The 11982-nt window shown below is 41.8% G+C and overlaps 2 protein-coding genes across 2 annotated transcripts; both read right to left on the reverse strand.

The window, feature by feature from the left end:
- Positions 1–707: 707 nt before the first annotated feature.
- On the reverse strand, positions 708–6636 carry LOC117966331 (complement factor D-like). The gene is made up of 5 exons (XM_059013952.1): positions 6519–6636; positions 4227–4377; positions 3376–3520; positions 2139–2396; positions 708–1529 (listed from the first exon to the last, which is right to left on the reverse strand). The coding sequence occupies exons 1-5, from the start codon at positions 6577–6579 to the stop codon at positions 1368–1370; spliced, it is 777 nt and encodes a 258-aa protein (XP_058869935.1). The 5' UTR covers positions 6580–6636; the 3' UTR covers positions 708–1367.
- Positions 6637–8569: 1933 nt separating this feature from the next.
- LOC117966232 (serine protease ami-like) lies at positions 8570–11819 on the reverse strand. Its single transcript, XM_034911964.2, has 5 exons — positions 11736–11819; positions 10391–10550; positions 9862–10003; positions 9155–9412; positions 8570–8919 (listed from the first exon to the last, which is right to left on the reverse strand). Exons 1-5 carry the CDS (start codon positions 11791–11793, stop codon positions 8770–8772), a joined length of 768 nt encoding a protein of 255 aa, XP_034767855.2. The 5' UTR covers positions 11794–11819; the 3' UTR covers positions 8570–8769.
- Between the last annotated feature and the right edge of the window lie 163 nt (positions 11820–11982).

The following is an 11982-nucleotide window of genomic DNA, read 5'->3' on the forward strand; positions in this document are numbered from 1 at the left end:
CAATATGGCCCAAGGTGTCTTAATACATGAATATGGCCTGTTATTTTCATTGTAACAAATTGGCACTAACTTGCAATTCTGATTGTATGTGTTTTAAAATGAGGCTTCAAGAGACATTCTAGATTCAATTACTGGCATAATGTAAGACACACATTGATTTTTCATAACCGGTTTTTGATAATTTGCTGATGCAGTGTTAATTTACAGTCAATGTGCATTTTCTCATAAACCACTTAATCTATTATATTATTATCCATGCATTTATCCAAGAGGTGGGACACATGTGATAAATCAGCCCATCAACAGTTTCATATACCCAGCAGTGGAGCTAACATGGCAGCTGCTAGTGGAATAGGTGTATAGTAGTATAATTATAGCTGACTACATGGGAATGGCCTGTGCCATGGTGTTAGCATGTAATTACATCAGGTAACAGAATGCTGTTCACCAGGCCTGTGTAACGACACAGTAGTTACAAAATAAGAGCAGGCCCCTTTGGTAATTACACAGTTATTACAATACAATTACATAGCTATTCATGCCGTTTGCTCCCTATTACTCTGACATTTCATTACTCATTGGTTATAAGTTAACAGAAACAAGGGTGAAGTTGCAGTAGGCCTGCAGACTCTTGTCTCTTGTCTGATGTACAGTATGAAGTGTATATAGGTCTATGTGGACAATGATTACACACTGACACAGTAACATGTAAATGCATGCTAGCTTTATTTAAATATGTGTTTTTTATATAAAACATACTTGTTATCTTTGCTTTCAGGCTGTTTGGGGGTATTAGGGTCTATTTTGTGTAGGGGGAGGAGAGGTAGTGAGGGGCACTACCTTCCCCAGAATGCCACGGGAGGGAGCCAGGATGAGAGTCACCTGGCTCTAATATTTAATGATTGTCAGGCAGGTATTTAAACAGGCTGTCTGTGTGAAGCCTGTGCGGAGACCTGTGTGGACAGAACAAATAGGTACTGTGTGAACTTCAACAGTGTATACAAAGTGCGCTACCGTGCTGAAACTGAAGTTCCTTGTCTTCAATCTTTGCTGATGGCCTTTGTTACATTTGATTCAGTGATCTTGTTAACTCTCTGTTATCCAGCTAGCGGACTGATTGCCCTCCCCCCCCCCCCCCTCTATAACATCATTAAATGCAATTACATTTAAAAAGCAGGTCTGTGATCTAGTTTAGTAAGATCATTAAAATAGACCCCATTACATCAAAGACAGCCTTCTTACTGCATTGTCTAATAGTACATCATGGTAAACAACGTAGGAAAGCATAGGAAATGCACAGTGTGGCAAGATTATTTTTTCGAGTGCACGCAGGAGCAAGCCATTTGAATTGGTCAGTGGATCACAGGTCAGTACTTAGACCCCTGATTCATCACTGCGTCGATCCAGTCCGTGTAGTGAGAGATCACGGTGTACACTCCAGGTTTCAGGGGTTTCCCACACTTATTCCCTCCGAAGGAAGTGATGCCCTCCACCAGCCCATTGCACAAGAGGGGGCCTCCAGAATCACCCTGCCGATACAGTGAAGCGTGCTCACAATCAAAAATAAAACACCCTGAACACAACTTCCCTTAGAGAAGTTTACCACCGTATTTCTGCACGATATTTTTACACTGCTTTATACTATGTAATTACCACAGTGTACCCTGGTTTGACATGTTCATTAATAAGCTTTACCATACCTCGCTATTCTTTACAATGCTTATCTATGCTTTACAGCGCTTTACCGTGCTTTATTACATATTGCTATGGGAAACTTTTATAAGGGTTTCAAAACTGCATTTAGCATTTATACATTTTGCCCTATTGAGTGTTTAATAGTCATGGATAAGTTCACTGAAGACAGTCAGTGGAGTGGTAGTATTAGCAAGTGCAGTCAAAATACCTAAAAACAGATTTATTCATTAGCATTTTCCATTTCTTTTCTACTTATTTGGTCAGCTTTTTTGTTTTTGTAAATGACTAAGGCTGAAGGACTACTCTAGACTAGAACAACAACACACTGGGCCAGCCATTGTCTTGAGAAAGGCTTCTAGTCCAAACGTTTCTCATTGAATTTATTAGGCTTCTTTTCGCGTTTACACATTTTGCATGAACGGTTCAGAATGTTGGAAACCTACATGGCAGCTGTCTTTACCGCGGTCCCCCGCGCACATCATGTTACCCGTGATCCTGCTGCCGTGGTATCGCCAGCTGGAGCACTTCTCGCGGCCGATGACGTTCACGTTGACCTCCTGCAGCTTGTCCGGCATTAGCCCCACGTTTTTGACCCAGCCCCAACCAGCCGTGCTGCACACGGTCCCCTGCGGCACTACTCCCCTCACTCGCTGGTACGAGATCTTCTGAACAGCCTTGGTCAGTGAGACGCGCCCGTCCAGCTGCAATCACAACACAGCATTTCATATACAACAACGGCTCCCATAAGAGGAAAGGACCTAGGGGAGGGACGAGGATGTGGTTTCAACTGAGGGAATTTAGAGTGCCCAATTATTTTACCCCTGATTTTCTCCCCAATTTAGAATATCAAGTTATATTTTTCCCCTCACTGCATCAATTTCCCACACAGCTCAGAGGAACTGAAAGTTCTGTGGGCGTCCTCTGATCCCACGACCGAGCCAGCTTCCTCTTCTACACCCAGGAACTCGAGAGCGGATGTCAGCAAGCTACCGCCCTCTGGAGGGTAAGCCCTGCAGGTGTCCGCTCTGAGCTCACTAGGAGCCTGGCCAGTAGGGTGCGCTGTAGTGCGATGAGGAGAAACAGTCCCTGATGGTTTTGCCTCCCTAAACCACGGGAGCGCGATAGCCAATGCGACACTCACTCCTGAATGCCCACCGAAGACCAGCAACTTCACACAGCCAAGAAACGAACCTCGGTAATACAATACAAGGTCTCCCAAGCACCTCGTGTTGTTTGTTTCTCGTTTGGGAACATTAACATTAGTTTTTTTTCTCTGTTCAAAAGACTGGAGCAAACACTTTGAAAACATGCTGTCTGTCTGTCTGTCTGCTTGCGGGACTGAAGCAAACACTTTGAAAACACAGCCCTCAATTCTCGGGTGCTGAAAGTTTTAAAAATAGAAATGCAAACATGAATGAGTCCAAATCTGGTTCCCATCGACTTTAAAAAACAGTTTACCACAAGAGACACTCATACCTTCAGCAGTGTGATGTCATTGTCATAGTTTACCACAAGAGGCACTCATACCTTCAGCAGTGTGATGTCATTGTCATAGTTTACCACAAGAGACACTCATACCTTCAGCAGTGTGATGTCATTGTCATAGTTTACCACAAGAGGCACTCATACCTTCAGCAGTGCGATGTCATTGTCATAGTTTACCACAAGAGGCACTCATACCTTCAGCAGTGTGATGTCATTGTCATAGTTTATTTCAATATTGAAGTCTGGATGAGATTGAATGGAAGCCACACCGAATGTCTGCTTGGTCGACTCGCTGTCACTCAAAGAATGGGCCCCGAGCAGCACTTTGTAAGGAGTGGACCTGGAAAGAACAAACACACAGCAGCACATTCACTTTCCACAAGAGCAGTTTGGATAGATTTCAAATGAAAGTATATTGACACACATTTTCAAAGCTTTTCCTCTGGCATGGAGAGAACTTCTGTTTTTTTGACAGGAGAATATTTAATGTTACAAAATGAGAACCAAAAAAACTTGAGGTGCTAAAGAGGCCTGGGGTGAATCCAAGTGATCTACAAACAGGGGCGACTGACACTGACATTGTTTATAGAACTAATAAAGGGGCTCAAGTTCAGAAAATCAAACATCCGATGATGCGTGTCGGGTTCTTTAGATTAGTTGTAAATTTGATTCTCCTTTCAAAAGAATAGTAGTTATTTAAAGCATGCTGTAAACGCTTTGAAAATACGCCCCAATAAATGTGAGCAATGTTTTTTTTCTAGTTTGTTTCACAATGGGCCTCACCTATGGTTAACCTTATAACTGTTTCCCTCAGTAAATTTGAACAGCAATCATGCTTTTCCATGGTAATCTACTGCATGCATTTACTGAAGTCTACCACAGTTTGCCATATTTTGTATGTGCTTTACCATACCTCTCTGGGCTTTATAATTCTTAACTCATGCTTTACCATTCCCTATGCTTTTACTATGAGAATCCTTTAGAAGGGTAGTTTAGCCTGTGTTTATACAGTGAAATACTACAGGCTTGCAGAGTGCTGTACTCACTGTGCTGTGTAGCAGTGTGCTGCGCTGACCACCCACTGATCAGCCACCAGGAACCCCCCACAGTGATGGGACCCATTCTGCTGCACGGACACCATGTAGGGCCTGGAGTGGGGCTTCGCTTCCCAGCCTCCTATGATCATGGCTCCACTTGCTACAGAGGAACGGGAATGGATCAGCGGCACACTTATGAAACAAGTACAGTATCCTACATGCTTGAAGTTTGCCATCTGTTCCTTATTGAAAATGAAGGACAGGGTTTCATCTTCCGATCATGCCCTTTCAATCCGTATAGGAACCGAGTTTGTGTTTTAATTTCACAAAGGAAGCACTAGGTTTCCTTCTTCAGCTCATTAACGACCTCATCGACTCAATTTCAAAGCACTACCGGACAGATTTTATTAATAAATTAAACTCATAGTAAAACCAGGAATGGATCAAACTGCTATGCAATTCGCATCTTATTTCCATCACTGGTTACCCTTTAGCAGAGAATCTTAAAGGATTCCTGAAAGTACATGAAATACAAGTGAAATTATCAGGAGGGATTTCATTCATGCCTTGCACAAAAACAGACAAACAGAAAAACACTGTGGTTATTCTAGGATGATGCAAGGGATGCAACACAAGGAATTTGCACAAGACTGAAAAGAAGTATTGCTTTGATTGTGCAAGATATGGACTCCTTCCTTGTCCTTGTATACATGTGTTACTCTTGTATAAATTTCTGATTCATTTTCAAAATGTTAACACCTATGCACTGTATACCGTGGCGCCGATAGGCAGAAGCAGACCAAGCAATTGCTTAGGGGGTGTTTATGAGTTCACTTAAGGAAATAAGTTTGTCTGGTACACAAATCTAACTGCTTAAAAAAAAAAAAAGATTTATAATCACATATAATGTCTTCTCATAAAACTCCTAGTGATTACATTTATAAACAGCAGTGTTTGCTGTGACAGTCGGGTCTTCACAGGGCAGTACTGCACACTCGCAGCGCGCAGGATTTGTAGCAGAGATGTGAAGCAAAGGCAAGATAGATTGAGATAACGCAATTTCTGTCAATTTCCTACAAGATCAACACCATATTTTAAATCTTTAAAAACAACAATTGGTTTCTTCCTTGGCCGTCAATAATAATATTGACTCTCCAGATGTTTCACTATTAATAAATTAAAATCATAAACATTATGTTTCATTGGATTGATATGAAAAAATATGCTTGAGCCAGGAATGCAAAGGGGGTCTATGTATACAGTAGAGGGAGGGTGAATATCACAGAGAAGAGATTCACAAAAATGTATTTGTGTAAGTTTGACTGGGTGGCAGAATAAGTCAGGAGTACACAGGAAGGTCACTACAAGAGTGTGTGTGGACAATGATAAAACTGTAAGGAGAGCTTTACTCCTGGCTCAGATTCATCTCACTGTAGCCCACAGCATGCGACTCTGTCCATTTAAAATTATTCTTTTCTGAGCTATACAAATAAACATATATTTGACCTCAATAATATTGTTCATCAGTTTTATTTCTCCCTACAGTCTTTAAATAGAAATTCTCTGCTGTTGAAAGCAAGTCATACATCGTTTATTCAGTTGAGTTTCCAGATGTCTGATTAGTAGCACAACAAATCAGATGCAAGTGTTGCGCTGTTCTGCTCTGTATACAAGAAGGCAGTCAGAATAATGCTGTCAAGTAGAGAAAGATTTACAGGACAGCTTGCAAAGCTTTTTACTCCAGTGCAACATTTGCTCCACTTTGTCTAACTGCAAATAAACTCCAGCTCATTTTCCAAGTGAAAAAAAAAATATTCATTGTATTTCTCTTTTTCATACCTACATTGCCTATTGCTAGATTTGCCCTCTTTAAAATGTTTACAATTACTTTTAGAGAATCAGGAGCAAAAAGCTTTGATAATCACGCTGTTACTGTATAAATGAATTTCACAATTGACAGGTTTATCAATGTTTTAATTATGAATCAAAGTTGGAGTAATAACAATCAACATAAAGGAAAAAAAAAATCCTTTAATATTTACAGAGATACACACACACACACACACACACACACACACACACACACTCACACACACACACACACACACACACACACACACACACACACACACACACACACACACTCACACACACACACACACACACACACACACTCACACACACACACACACTCACACACACACACACACACACACACACACACACACACACACACACACACACACTCACACACACACACACACACACACACACACTCGTTTCAAACAATGTAAAACTTACCACATTGCAGAGCTCCAAACAGAAGAATAAACGTCACTGGTAGTCGGTACCGCTGGTCCATGCTGTCTGTCTGTCTGTCTGTCTGTCTGTCTGCTTGCGGGACACACACAGCCTGCAGCCCCAGGGTGAGCGGTATTTATTGAGATTGAGAAAGAGGAAGAGGCCGACCTCTAGCTGACCTGCTGCTTGCGGTGTGTAGTATCAATACAATCAACACACACCCACCAAAAAAAACAAAAAAGCAAACAAACAAAATCCCACTTCTTCATATCAAATTTCTCAAACAGGACGTGTTGACAGAAGTATAAAGAGTAAACAGGCACAAAAAGAAAACATATTGCAGCAGCCTAGTGTGATGCAGTTAAGTTTTTTCAGTAGTGAACCCAGATATTATTGAGGTTCTGTAGAAATTCAGAGTACTTGCACAAAAATGTGAAGGCACTCTTTTTGGAGTTAAACTCAGTCGTTTTGGCAACATGCTGGAGTCAATTTTATCAGTGTCAATCCTAAAAAAAGAAATGCAATTCTCACTCTTAGGCTGGATGGACTGACCGATTGGCTTCAGACCAGCGTGTAAAAATACAGAGGAAATATGGATCACTTACACCTTTGTAAATAATAATGAACTGCTCCCTATATACACAGCAGAGGTGTAAATAGCACACAGCCCTAGTTTACACACACTGATGTTAACATCATGTTAACATGATGTTATTTTTCAACAATTCTGTGGATGATGTCAGAACAGAATGATAATAGTAATATCTTTATTTTTATATAGCGCCTTTCATAATGGACCCCCATCACAAAGCGCTTTACAGAGGTAGGCTGTGAACTGTGCATTATATGCAGAGTCACTTACAATAGGACATTGATTTAACATCTCATCCACAGGATGGAGAACATGGAGGTTAAGTGACTTGCTCAGGGTCACACACAGTGAGTCAGTCAGTAGCAGAGGCGGGATTTGAACCGGCGACCTTCTGGTTATAAGCGCTGGACTTTAACCACTGGACCACACTGCCTCCATGTTAACTCCAAGAGGTTTCAAAGTTTATTCCTTTTAAAGTTTTGCTCTAACCCTGTAAGCTACCAGCATCTACAATAGTTTTAAATACGCTGTTAATAAGTACACAAAAATGGCTAAACTGAGAAACTGATGTCATAATTTGTCAGAAGAAATTCTACATAGTAATCTAAAAGAAGGGAGACAGAGTCTCTTCGGTATTAAGCCCACATTTTTTATAAGAGTGAAGTTTCACTGTATATCTACGCGGCTCTTTTTATTTTAAATAGAGTTATAATTAGCATGTCCTCAATATAAGTATTTTAAACATGGGAATTTCTCAATATAGAAATCCACAGCACTGCAGGCAGTATGCAAATCCACAGCTTCTTGCACACAAGCTGTTTCTTAATGCTTACTGGAAGTGCTTGTGTTTGACCAGAAAATATAACAGGAGTTCTATGCATTGTTGGTACATAACCTTCAGCTTGGGTGTAATATCAATTAGAAATGAGTGCCAAACGGAAATGGGCTTGTGGTGGTGTGAGTGGGTGTTATCAGTGGGGCTGGGTTTCCATGTGAAGCAATCTTTTCAATTGCAGAACTTTATTTTTTATAGTGATCTGGGTCAGGTTTTAAATGGAGTTCTTGTCAACTCTTTTTTGTTCAGTCGACCCATTAAAAGCGTTTACTAAAACAAATACACCTTGTGAATTTTACTAAACATGAGCTAGGTAATACAATTCAAGGGGCCATATGTTCAAAATGCTCCCTCCAGTCTTTATGCAATGCATATAAAAAAGCTTACTTAAAATTAACAGGTGTTTCAGACTATAGGAGTTAATTAAAGACTGGAGTAAACACTCTGACAATATGGCCCAAGGTGTTTTAATACATGAATATGGCCTGTTATGTTCATTGTAACAAATTGGCACTAACTTGCAATTCTGATTGTATCTGTTTTAAAATGAGGCTTCAAGAGACATTCTAGATTCAATTACTGGCATAATGTAAGACACACATTGATTTTTCATAACCGGTTTTATTGATTTTAATAATTTGCTGATACAGTGTTAATTTACAGTCAATGTGCATTTTCATTTCAGTTATTACAATGCAATTACATGGCTATTCATGCCCTGTTTGCTCCCTATTACTCTGACACTTCATGATTATAAGTTAGCAGAAACAAGGGTGCAGTCTGCGCAGGACACAGTCGACAGGGTATTCGTGTCTCTGTGTTCCTCACAGACGCATCGTTTTTCTGATCCACTGGGTGTAGTGGGAGATGATTGTGTACACACCAGGGTTTTTGGGTTTCCCACACCTGGTCCATCCGAAGGAAGTGATGCCTGTCGCCACCCCATTGCACACGAGCGGGCCTCCAGAATCACCCTGTCGAGACAAAAAAACATGCAACTCAAAATAAAGATTCTTACTGCTTTTATATCAGCTGCAGTACATTGTTTTTACTCCTTGTCAAACACAATGGAAAGCAACCTTTGCACTGGTGCAAACAGAACTGAAACCTGAAACTATGCCCAATGTCTGATAACAACGGTAGCTACTGGTAATTGCATCCTGGTTGATGCAGACTGACTGATAAGTTTATTGCAGGATCATTCAGTACCTGGCAGCTGTCTTTGCCCTGCTGCCCAGCGCACATCATGTTGCTTGTGATCCTGCCCCCATAGTAATCGCGTCGGGAGCACAGCTGGTGGCTGATGACCTCCACTTCGACCTCTTGCAGGTTTTCCGGTTTTATCCCGACATTGTTCACCCAGCCCCAGCCCGCCACCCTGCACACCGTCCCCTCCGGAACCTCCTCTCCATCGTGCTGGAACCTGATAGGCTGGATGCCAGGAGTCCAGGTGACACGCCTATCCAGCTGCAAACACACACAACGACACACACGCACCCACAGGATAGTCAGCGGTGAGGAATCCCTGTTCATCCATGACTATAAAGCACCATCATTTGAAAAATATGTAGTACTGTATCATCCTGCAAAATAAGGTCTGAGAAGTGATTGCCTCTATTTGCTTGGTTGCATGGCGACACTACAAGAAATATAGTCAAAATTCTTTGACAGCCGTTTCGGCTAGAAGTCTTTCTCAATGTCTTCCATGCCTCTATTTTGCGGGTCTTATAATTTACGATTTCTTACTCCGACAACTGTTTGGCTTTGACTCCCCTTTAAGGTGTTCTTGATTACCTTTTGGCGTTGAGTGGGATTCTTCGTTATAAAAGTAAAGAAACCTGTTTTCTTCGGTTTAAATTCCGATCTTCTCAGCGGTAACCCTTTCTACCCTTGAACTGCCTAGTGGAGCCGGTTACCTTGAGCAGCACGATATCGTTGTCGTAGCTCATTGAGAAGCGGGGGTGAGGGTAGACTGCTGCAATTCCAAACTCTTGTTGAGTGTCCTCTCGATTGTTCAGGGAATGAGCCCCCAGAAGGACTGTGTACGTTCCTTTGAGACTGGAAAGAGGAGTCAGAGAGAGGCAGAGAGAGAGAGAGAGAGAGAGGGAGAGACAGAGGTTTCACAATTCATTGGACCCAATAAGACAGCATTCCAGATTACTGCTATTTGAAACATTAGAAATGCTTTGATTTTACAGCTCAAGAAACAAAACAGAAATTGTGTTGCCTGCTTGTTTCTTTGTGTTTTTGTATAATGTTTTACAGGAAACCCCCTCCTAGAGATGATCCTTTCAGCAGTTGCATGGTTATACATTCTTCTTATATCACTTCATGAAAAGTTGACATGATACAATGCAAATATATTTATTTAATACCTGCCGATAAAGGCAATTGCGAGTGTCAGCACGCCCCTAGTAAATAGTGTATGGCAGTGTTGGCACTTACTCTGCAGTGAAGCAGTGGGCGGCGCTCATCACCCATTGGTCGGAAATCAGGAACCCCCCGCACTCATGAACGCTGTCCAGTAGCAGGGCTGCCATGTAGGGTCTGGAGTGGGGGCTGACATCCTTCCCTCCTACTATCCTGTCCCGCAACCCATCTCCGTCTGAGTGGGGAGAGGAATGGGGTCATACAGGATTCGACTCACTCCTGCTCTGGCTTGGGAACTACTGTGTAATTACAGGGGGCTTGTGTGTCAGCTGATGTAACTACATGGCAACACAGGGATTCGTATTGACAGTATGTTGCACTTGCATAACTATATAACACTCAGGGCTCTGTTTTAATGGTCTAAACTGCGGTGGATCTTAATACCGCCGGTGTTTCAGATTTGGATTTAGATCCAATAATTTGGCTAAAGCTATTACAGATCCTGACTCAGTTTTAGCTGGGAGTAAACATTCGCCCTCCTCTGAACATTTCTTCATGACCATTGGGCAGCAGTGTGGAGTAGTGGTTAGGGCTCTGGACTCTTGACCGGAGGGTTGTGGGTTCAATCCCAGGTGGGGGACACTGCTGCTGTACCCTTGAGCAAAGGTACTTTACCTAGATTGCTCCAGTAAAAACCCAACTGTATAAATGGGTAATTGTATGTAGAAATAATGTAATTGTATGTAAAAAATAATGTAACAATTGTAAGTCGCCCTGGATAAGGGCGTCTGCTAATAAATAAATAATAATAATGTGGAGTGCATTCTGCAGACATGTTTATGGAACTGGAAAGGCATCTGCAGAATGATCTAATCTGGTTTCGCAATGATTTGGTTCTTCTGCTCAGCTAAGGCTCAGAGCCCACAGACCAGACTGTTCTAAACGTAAAACCGGACGTGTTTATAGGAAGTGAGGTCGTAGTCCACACCAATTTCCTTTCTCACACACTATGCTTGCCATGTCTCTAGATTCTGTAGAGTTCCAGAAGCAGGAGTTTATAGTTCACAATAGTATCTGTTTACTTAGCAGATGCCTTTATCCAAGGCAGAGTCACTTACAACAACGTCTCACCCGAAAGACGGAGCACAAGGAGGTTAAGTGACTTGCTCAGGGCTGAGCAGAGCTGTGCAAAGAGAAGCTTTGTCCCATTGCTTCACACTCAAGGGTTTACTGTGGTAACATTATAGGAAAGAAAAGTAAAGCACAGGCATGCAAGAAAAAAAAACAGTGAATGGTAAAGCATGGTATTTACCTTTCTTTCTTTCTTTCTTTCTTTCTTTCTTTCTTTCTTTCTCTTTCCAGTCGCTGTCACATCAGCACCAAATATTGAATCACAAGAGAAATAAGAGCTGAAACTCACCACAAGGCAGGGTGTCTAGCAGCAGAGCCACTGTGAGCACAAGCCACTGTAGAGCCATACCGTCCCTCTGTGTGTCTGCCAGGCTGCTCTAGAACAGCATTCCAACATGAGAGCACATTTATACCAGCATGAGGCTGTTTACACAGCAGGGAAATAAATAAATCTGCCATGTCATTGGTATCAACAAAAAGAAACTAACTTCCACTGAATCTTATCTTTATGACATCATACACCAAACTACACTGCA

The sequence above is a fragment of the Acipenser ruthenus genome, chromosome 47 (assembly GCF_902713425.1).
Source record: "Acipenser ruthenus chromosome 47, fAciRut3.2 maternal haplotype, whole genome shotgun sequence".
Classification (NCBI taxonomy): Eukaryota; Metazoa; Chordata; class Actinopteri; order Acipenseriformes; family Acipenseridae; genus Acipenser; species Acipenser ruthenus.

Coding starts and splice junctions, on each gene's coding strand:
- LOC117966331 (XM_059013952.1), bottom strand. CDS start 6,579: ATGGACCAGCGGTACCGACTACCAGTGACGTTTATTCTTCTGTTTGGA. Junction 3,521..4,226: donor GCACACTGCTACACAGCACA/GTGAGTACAGCA, acceptor TGTTCTTTCCAG/GTCCACTCCTTACAAAGTGC. Junction 1,530..2,138: donor GCGGTAAAGACAGCTGCCAT/GTAGGTTTCCAA, acceptor CTGTATCGGCAG/GGTGATTCTGGAGGCCCCCT.
- LOC117966232 (XM_034911964.2), bottom strand. CDS start 11,793: ATGGCTCTACAGTGGCTTGTGCTCACAGTGGCTCTGCTGCTAGACACC. Junction 10,004..10,390: donor GCCCACTGCTTCACTGCAGA/GTAAGTGCCAAC, acceptor TCCTCTTTCCAG/TCTCAAAGGAACGTACACAG. Junction 9,413..9,861: donor ACGATATCGTGCTGCTCAAG/GTAACCGGCTCC, acceptor GTGTGTTTGCAG/CTGGATAGGCGTGTCACCTG.